This window comes from Beta vulgaris, chromosome 6, assembly GCF_026745355.1.
Source record: "Beta vulgaris subsp. vulgaris cultivar EL10 chromosome 6, EL10.2, whole genome shotgun sequence".
Taxonomy (NCBI): Eukaryota; Viridiplantae; Streptophyta; class Magnoliopsida; order Caryophyllales; family Amaranthaceae; genus Beta; species Beta vulgaris.
Genome location: NC_079207.1, coordinates 32,842,209 through 32,851,684, shown reverse-complemented (window position 1 = coordinate 32,851,684; position 9,476 = coordinate 32,842,209). Strand labels below are relative to the sequence as shown.

The 9,476-nt window shown below is 37.6% G+C and overlaps 1 protein-coding gene, 1 long non-coding RNA gene and 1 pseudogene across 2 annotated transcripts; 1 reads left to right on the top strand and 2 right to left on the bottom strand.

Annotated features, from left to right (window-relative positions):
* The first annotated feature begins 3,058 nt into the window (after positions 1-3,058).
* Positions 3,059-3,694, top strand: LOC130591810 (pentatricopeptide repeat-containing protein At1g12775, mitochondrial-like). Its single transcript, XM_057395739.1, has 2 exons — positions 3,059-3,176; positions 3,357-3,694. The coding sequence occupies exons 1-2, from the start codon at positions 3,059-3,061 to the stop codon at positions 3,692-3,694; spliced, it is 456 nt and encodes a 151-aa protein (XP_057251722.1).
* A 1,647-nt stretch (positions 3,695-5,341) lies between these two features.
* On the bottom strand, positions 5,342-7,326 carry LOC130591741 (uncharacterized). Its single transcript, XR_008969794.1, has 2 exons — positions 7,093-7,326; positions 5,342-6,236 (listed from the first exon to the last, which is right to left on the bottom strand). It is a non-coding gene; the product is annotated as an uncharacterized LOC130591741 (long non-coding RNA).
* Positions 7,327-7,904: 578 nt separating this feature from the next.
* On the bottom strand, positions 7,905-9,476 carry LOC130591809 (wall-associated receptor kinase-like 9; annotated as a pseudogene).

Below are 9,476 nucleotides of genomic sequence, written 5' to 3'. Positions count from 1 at the left end.
ACCTACTACCTACAAACAAGCTTTGACGAGCCCAGACTCTGAGAAATGGCTTGAGGCCATGAAATCCGAGTTAGACTCCATGTCTGAGAATAAAGTTTGGACACTAGTTGACTTGCCTGCTGGGGTTAACCCTATTGGATGCAAGTGGGTGTTCAAATTGAAAACAGAAAGATGGAAATGTCTATGTCTACAAAGCAAGACTGGTTGCAAAAGGATTCAGACAAGTTCATGGTATAGACTATGATGAGACCTTTTCTCCAGTAGCAATGCTTAAATCAATTCGGATACTTTTAGCGATTGCTGCATTTTTCGATTACGAAATTTGGCAGATGGATGTCAAAACCGCATTCTTGAATGGGTTCTTGAATGAGGATGTGTACATGACACAACCTGAAGGTTTTGAAGATCCAGAAAATCCTAAAAGGGTTTGCAAGCTTCAGAGATCCATTTATGGATTGAAGCAGGCATCTCGGAGCTGGAATCTTCGGTTTGATGAGGCAATCAAACAATTTGGTTTCATCAAAAGCGAAGAAGAGTCTTGTGTTTACAAGAAGTTTAGTGGGAGCAGCTTAGTCTTCTTGGTTCTGTATGTAGATGACATACTAATCATGGGAAACGACATACCAATGCTTGAGTCAGTCAAGGAATGGTTAAAAAGTTGTTTCTCTATGAAGGACCTTGGAGAAGCTGAGTACATACTGGGAATCAAAATCCATAGAGATAGGTCTCGAAGGATGATTGGGCTAAGTCAAGAAACTTATATTGATAAGGTTCTTACAAGGTTCAACATGGAAAACTCGAAGAGAGGTTTCGTTCCCATGTCACATGGCATATCGCTTAGCAAGAGTCAGTGCCCGACTGAGCCTGATGAGTTAAAGCGAATGAGTAGCATTCCTTATGCTTCGGCTATAGGGTCTATTATGTATGCCATGATAAGTACTCGACCTGATGTTGCATATGCCTTGAGCATGTGTAGCAGGTTCCAAGCAAATCCAGGAGAACACACTGGACTGCAGCTAAGAGCATCCTTAAGTACTTAAGGAGGACTAAAGGCATGTTCTTAGTATATGGGGGACAAAGTGAGTTGGTTGTTGAAGGTTACACGGATGCAAGCTTCCAAACCGACAGAGATGACTACCGCTCTCAGTCAGGGTATGTCTTTCGTCTGAATGGAGGAGCAGTGAGCTGGAAGAGCTCAAAGCAAAGCACTGTAGCAGACTCTACGACAGAATCAGAATATTTAGCAGCAGTTGAAGCAGCTAAGGAAGCAGTTTGGATAAAGAAATTCTTGACAGAGCTGGATATCGTACCTAGTGTTCTGGAAGGAATTGAGTTGTTTTGTGACAACAATGGTGCTATTCAGCGCAAAAGAGCCAAGGTCACATAACAAGTCCAAGCATGTGATGAGGAAGTATCACCTCATTCGAGAGATAGTTGACAGGAAGGATGTCAGAATCTGCAAAGTTCATACGGATGAGAACGTGGCTGATCCGCTAACTAAACCGCTACCTCAACCCAAGCATGAGTGTCACGCTAGGGCTATAGGCTTGAAGCAAATGTTAGAGTGGCTTTAGATTGTACTAGGTTTAGAGAAACTTATTACAATGTAAAGACATGGTTTTGCTATTTATGTTTATGATAATAAATTTTGTCTTATTTAATTTTGGTTTGGTATTAAATAAAATGTCCAAAATATATCTTGAATTCTATGGTTTTGTCAAATATGTGATTTGATGAATGAAACACCATAAGTGAACAGAATTCATAGAATATTAAAGTTCCTAATCTAAGTCATTAAACTGGACATAAATGACTTATTAAAGGGATTAGCATATAAGATTGATTGATAGCGCCGTTTCATGGGCTATGGAAACATAGAGATGTTTAATCAATCATATGGATATGTATAGTTGATACATAGTCGAACTTGACCTACTTAGAAGTTTTAACTTCGAAATTATATTAGTAGATTCCTGAGACATGAGTAGAACATTACTTAGCCCAATGATTAGTATAGCTTTGATACTGTCAAACGTCATGCCGTAAAAGGGGACTATAAAGGCAGCATTCAGGTTGTGCTAAAAGTTGAGTGGGAGTATTGGTTACTACAAGATTGGAAAAGTCCTCCTATATGAGATAGGATAGGTGTCTTGGCCCCTTGAAGAGTGAAAAATTGAAAATGCATGGCCGTGCTCAAATGGATCATTCGATGATCATTTGTTGGACAATTTGAACTCGGATTTCAAGGAATAATTTGAAAGCTAGTATGGATGATATAGAAATATGATCATACTATCAAATTAAGACATTAAGAGACTTGAGGAATAAAAACATTGCACACTCGTCTCGGACAAGTGGGAGATTGAAGGATTTATGTCCTCGACTTAAATGCAATTACTAATATATAATGGATCGTATTATAGAGATAATAAGTTCGTTATATTGGGTCGTCTATACGTCTTGCTAGAGAAAGCTATAGAACTTCGGATTAGTAAATAAATAAACCCGAAGCCCAATGTAACGGATCCTACAAGGTCACACATTAAACTTGGATCAACAAAAGAAACCTAGAGCCCAAGAGGGCCCTAGGGTGGCCGGCCAAGAGATAGGAAAAGGGAGAGAAATCTGACCTAAATACTTTTATATATTTGGTTAGGCAGAAAAGAAACAGTCAGTTTATTCTCTTATTATTTTCTCTCTCCTATTCTCTCTCTTCATCAAAGTCACGTTTAAATCCAAAAACAAGAAAAAGTTTTCTTCCTTTCCAACTAGCATTGGTGGAGTGTTGATCCGGGTTGGTGGACTAAGTAGAGGAATCACATCTGAGATTCTCAATCCGAGTCATTCAAGCTTTGTGGAAATCACGCTACAAAGGTTATTTCTAAACTTGTATGTGATCCTTAATTATATATGCATGTGATCCTGATTTAAGTGCTTATGAATTTGATTCATGAAATTCCGCTTTATAGTACTTATAAATTCCTACATTATAATGCCTTGGTTCGAGGCCTTTACAGTTGTGGCTTTCGGGTGGATGCCAAAAATATGTTAGCTGAAAATGTTGGACAACAATGTTGCACCTAATGTCCCCAACTTCAGCGTGGTAATTGACATGTTTTATTATGATGAGAGTATTGGTGAAGCGCAAGCCATGGTGCAACATATGATTGAGAGAGGTGAGGCTCCGAAGGCCAGATGAAAGGTGATCTTGTAAGTTTCAATACTATGATTAATTGATATTGCAAAACTAGAAATGTTGACAAGGCCATCCATTTTTCCAAGAATTACTTAAAATGGATGAGACATGGTCTTGTTGCCTATAGTACTCTGATTGAGGGCTTGTGCAAAGCCAATAGACTCCACCCTTGCCCACCAGCTGCCTACAGAACTGCGAACTCATGAAAATATTCCAAATATCATTGCAAATGCTTCATTGCTTGATGGTCTATGTAGATATGCTCAGCTCGATGAGGCAATGGCTTTACTTGAAGATTTGAAGGAACATGGTGTTAAGCCAGATACTGTTGTTGATGGTATCATAATGGGCGGTTTATGTAATGTTGGGGGACTTGAACATGCGGCAAATGTTTTCTTTGATCTTGTATTGAAGGAGCTTCGACCTGATTGTGAAATATGCGCTATAATGATCAAAGGTTTATGCAAGAATGGGCTCATGTATGAAGCTATTGAATAATTGAATAAAATGGAGGAAGATTGTTGCGTCCCTAATGGTTGTACCTATAATTACAATCATTACAAGGTATTTTCTTAATAATGACTGACCAAAGGCATTATACAATTGCGATCTTATGGGTAGTAACGGATTTGAAGCTAATGCTGACACTTTTTCCTCACTTGTTGGCATCTTGTCTTCTGGTAACTGAACTGACTCATCTAAGGACCTTCTAAGGGATTTTATTAAATGACATGAATATGATGATTGCAACTATGGTGGGATTTTGGAGCTATGGTAGTGAAGAATTTTGCTGAAGGAATCCAAGTAAGTAGAGATGACCATTATTTTATTTTAGGCAAATGATGACTGTTATTTTCTGTATTCTGTGCTTAATGTAAAGTATGTGATTCCTAGTTACATTTCTGTTGAGCTGCTTGAGTTTGCTGGGTGTCATATTTTCTGATGTATGCTTCTGGTAACTAGATTATTAGGGCCTATTTTGATTGATGGATATTGCAAGGCTAGAAATATGCCAAGGCATTAAAAATATGCTAAGAAATGATTGGGAAAGGAATTACACTTGACGTTGTCACCTATACCACCTTTATGGACCGCTAATCCAGTACACTCCCACTTGCATCACAGTTATTCACAGGCATAGAGCTCATGGAGTCACTCCAGTTGCCATCATGTATTCATTCCTCAATGGCCTATGCAAATTTCTGCAGGAATTTTGTTTTGAATTTTTTCTACTTTGTGTCATGTCCATGATGTCTGGTGCTGGCGTCTTGTTTTCTGACCTGTGCATCTGGCCTTTGGATTATCATTTTCTACAGTCTATTATATTTAACTATTGTTCTTATTTTCGACGGTCTCTCTTGCGTTCTTCCTATTGCTTGAAAGAGATAAGATAGAACTAAAGTTTGGTATTTCTTTATGCTACTTAGTGACATAAGTCCAAATGTCCGATTATAGATGCAGTTGCAGTAGCATAACATGAGGGACTGTGGAAAACTGGACCACTTTGATTACCTCTCAAAAAACAAATGACATATAAGCTTGTGAGAGAATTCATGCCAGAAAACTTTTCATCCTGAAGAGGACCAGAAGGCTTGTTTGCCAATTAAGTAAGGGTTAACAGGGTTTTGCAGTGTGCTGACTAATTACCATTATATGATATGTCCTTTTCCACCGTAACATCTCCCACTAAGGTTGTTATGGGAAAGATTCCACGTAGTCAGATGACTAAGTCTAGCCATACTTCTCGGAATGGCTGAATTTTTTTTAAGTTAGCTTGAAGTTTGATAAAAACTCTAGTTCAGAGTAAGAATCTGCAATTGGTCTGCGCAGCTGATTCTTCTGCAACATAGGAATTGTCGGCTAAACAGCTCCTTAGGATTGTGATCTTCCAGTATATTGTCGTGAGAGAAAGGTCATGAAGACAGACCTGTGACAGCTCATGAGGAACTTGCTCTGATTTCCAGTTTTCCGTTAGTTGTAATGCAAATAACCTGCTCATTTAACCAATCTCTGGGGATTTTGGCCAGTGAACAAATATATAAAAGCTCGCAGCCTCCTAACATTTACCACTTTTTCAATACTTGAATTTACTGGATCATTGAAGTCGTTTTTAGCCAATTCAGTAGCTTAGAGGTTAGAACAGTCAAACAAATCATCTCGTTTATTTCCAAACGTGGAGTTTCTCAACACAAAGAATGTAATGATCAACAACTTCCCTAAATCTTTTTGGATTTCACCACTTAATATGTTAAGCTTACCACAAAAAGGTGTGTGCAATTTTTATATTAGGGAGAAGTAACCAGTAGATTACTGTTCAAGCTAAGGTTCTTCAAGCTAGAAAGCTTTTCAATGTCAGATGGTATCTCTCTTCTGGTCTCTTGTGATAAAGCTAAAACATGCTGAGAAGTCTATAATGTTTTTCAGGTTGGTCAAAGAACTGAACCTGTGAAATTGTTTGAGTGCATCATTAACATCTCTAGGGACAGTATCGAGCGAATATCTGAAGGTATTTTCTCACTTAGCTCACTCAGTAAGATCTCCAAATGTGTTAATAACTTACATTAATGACTTGGGGACTGCAGAAAGTTTATTCTGGTACAACCTTGCTTGTAGAATAATGTAAACTGGTTGCAGGTTATCACAGTCCAGTTGCACTCAGCTCTGCATTGCAGTGTTGGCTGTTGTCATTACGGTCAGATAGGGAAACAAGAGGGTTGTTGACTTGTTGGTGATTGAGTCCCTGAAGGCCTTCAGGCTTATACTATAACCTGCAGGTAAGTTTATGCTGATACAAGTATTATCACCATTGGCGGAAAGACAGTAGAATAAATCTGACAAAGACATGTATTGAGGATGCAATCTTTTGGTTATAGTCTTATTGAGACGGGCAATGAGCTTTTTCTGTGCTAAGAATCTGGTCTATAGTTTCAAATTTACCTGTATTGCTTATTGAAGTAGCCTGAAACCCAGTTTTAACCGTCTAAATGCCTTTTACACGACTTGATAGTCAGCGAAGTTTGTTTTAGACCTTTGACTTGACCTGAGCAGAAATTGTTCTGAGTTTATAATGGTTGTTTCTTGGCCACACATCATTTTGGCCATATCTTTTTGATAATACAGCGGAATATTCTAAAGTATCATAGCAAACTGGAAGAATTATTGTACATATATAATATTAAAGGCATGTTCCTATAAGACAAGCTTCTTCTTATCACCTAGTTTATAGTCTTTTTCAAGCCTGAACTCCATGGACAACCTAATACCTACCTAAGGCTAAGTGGCTAGCTCTCTTCCATTCTTTCCGTTCCTTGAATATTCATCTATTGAGTCTTAAATTCTGATTACTGTATTTGCTCCTAGTTTTCCTCCTTCAGGTATATCTCTTGCATTCTTTTTGTCACTTTGCAAAAAGTAGCTATTTAATTTATACTACAACCACCTCTTATAGACTTCTACTAAAATATATTCAATTCATACTACAGCTACCCTTTCTTGTAGAATTTTACTCAAATATAAAACTCAACCTTCAAATGATCCAAATTTTGGAAGAAGTAAATCTCACAATGGTTTTCATGGCTCCAATAGAATGAAAAATATCACTACTGTTTAAAAATACCCTAAGAATGCCTCCCTTTCTCAATAAATGGAACCCACTTATCTTTTTCTGCCCTAAGCCAATTACGCCCCCCCTTCTCTCTCTCTCCCTCTCTTCTTTAACCTTAGCGAGACCTCACCTTTGCTAGAGGAATGCTACTTCAGGTAGTTGGGATTCTCTTAGGTATAATAACCCGATATATACAGATTAATTGAAGAAATAATTAAATGAGCAAAAAAAAAAAGCTCTCAATTAATTTAGCTCAGACATTTTTGACAAAAATGAAGGAGGGAAGGATTACCTTTTCCTTCTTGTGGAAGAGAGCTTAAGTTCTTCAATGGGGCTTATATGCTCTCTCAATTGGGGGAAGTGTGTATACAACTAATTGAGAGGGAAGCGGGAGATTAGGGTTTGGTTGGGTAATTGGGTTAGCAACATAAAAGACAAAAAACAAGTTGGTTGCATTTTGGGGAGTCTTGGCCATAAGTTTTTAAATTTCCCCAGAAAATTGGTATTTTGGCTGAAATAGGTTGAAGTGGTACAGAGAACAAACTTAAGTAGCTTGTAACAAATTTTTTATTTATCATGTCCAAATTTAAAACACTGAACCAGGGCAATATAGTAACTTCTTTGTTTGGTTAGAAAGCTAGTAGTCATCAAGTCCTTCCCCCTTTCTCAATGTACCCACTTTCACTTTAGCAGTCAACATTAAAAACTATTCTCCTTAATACAAATACCACAACACTATCATTGAGAAAACTATCTCCTAACCCCCTACAAAAGAACAAAGCAAAATGGAAAAATGACTTCCAATAAAATATATTTCTCTCACCCAAACACTTTATGAGATTTGTATAATAATTAAAAATACCGATGGTAGCTATCAGCCTAGCATTGATATCATTACAAGATTTCATGAGCTCAAGTTCAAAATGAAAAGGTGGTCCAATATGTCATTACTGCATTTACATAGAGTACATTGCACCGAGGACCCAAAACATACCGTAATAAACCAATGAATTTTGCAAATTACCAACTACGAAAAAAGAGAAGTTTATCAACATGGTCAGCTTGAGCCTCTATAAGTTAATTGAATCTTGGACATACATAACATCATCTAGGATTAAATAGCAAAGACACTTCTGCTGAATATGCAGAGCTATTTTCCAAAATGGATTGAGCTAGAACTCGAAAAATCATCATCTGCACTTCTTGTTGCAAAATTCATCACAACTTCTTTCATTGTGGGTCTAGTCCTTCCATCCAAGTTTAGACACTGCCTCGCAAGATTAGCAATTGTGAGAAACTCTTCCTTTGAACCCTTTTGTAGGAGTTGGTTATCTACGATTTCAAGCAAACGAGAAGTTTCCATATGCGAAAGAAACCATGATGTCAAAATTCTGTCTTCTTCAAATGCAGCGCGTACTGCCTTTTGTCCTGTTAGAAGCTCGACAAGTACAACTCCAAAACTGTAAACATCACTCTTTTTAGTGAATTGACTTGATTGAAAGTACTCTGGATCTGAATAACCAAAATGTTCCTACAATACGAGTGGTTACATGGGTTTGGTCTAGAGCAATTGACTTCGAAGTCCCAAAATCTGACAACTTTGCTCTGTACTTGTCATCTAACCGTATGTTGGACGTTTTGATGTCTCATTGAAGGATAGGAATAGAAGATGATGTGTGCAAGTAAGCAAGAGCTCCGGCTGAATTTGAAGCAATTTGCAAGCGCATCCTCCAAGTGATTGGAAACTCTTCAGTGGGGTAATGAATATGATGGAATAGTGTTCCATTAAGGATAAACTCATAAACGAGTAAGGGGACTTCAGTTTCTAAACAACTTCCCAATAATTTAACTACATTCCGATGACTGATTTGTGATAAGATAACCACTTCGTTAATGAATTCTCTTAAACGACTTTCATCCACCATTTTAGTCTTCTTTATGGCAACAATCCTTTCTTCACTCAACATTTCCCTTATAACCTGTACCTTGACCTCCTGGCCCAAGTATTCTATCTTTATTAAAGTTGTTAGTGGCTCTTTCTTGCTCCTCTGAAGTGAAGATTTTCATCCAACCCCCAACACTTTCATCTTGTTGTTGCAACAAGAAGCCATCATTTCGCTCAAAGTATTTAGCCTTCTGCTTAACAATCTTTCTTCCGTGGATAAATGAATACAAAGATCAAGGGCCAAGGAGCATAAGCATTGATCCCAAGGATACGCCTAGTCCTGTAGCTGTAAGAAAATACATGTTACAAATAATTAATGAGTAAAGGTATCCAATGTGACAGCTCAATACATATCAAAACTCAAATTCATACAAACTAACACCTTTAGGATGTGTTCTATTCACGTGATTTTTTCGGAACCTGTCATAATTAAGATTTGAAGTATAAACTAATATCAACTTGGTGTATAAAAACTTATCGGAACATATTTCTCCTGAATCTCATATATTTCAAGGTGATAAGAAAGCACCATCACCATTATTCTCCAGAAATTAAGAAAGTCAGGGATTACCGAGAGTGATTTTCTGGAGGGTTGATGAGCTTTTGTCAGAAATCTTCATGCAACCATTAGTCCCATTTTTTAATCCATCACCAACGTATCCACTCGGGCAATAGCATTGGTAACTCCCTGGCATGTGAAGACAACCCCATAATCCAAACACCTTTATCAT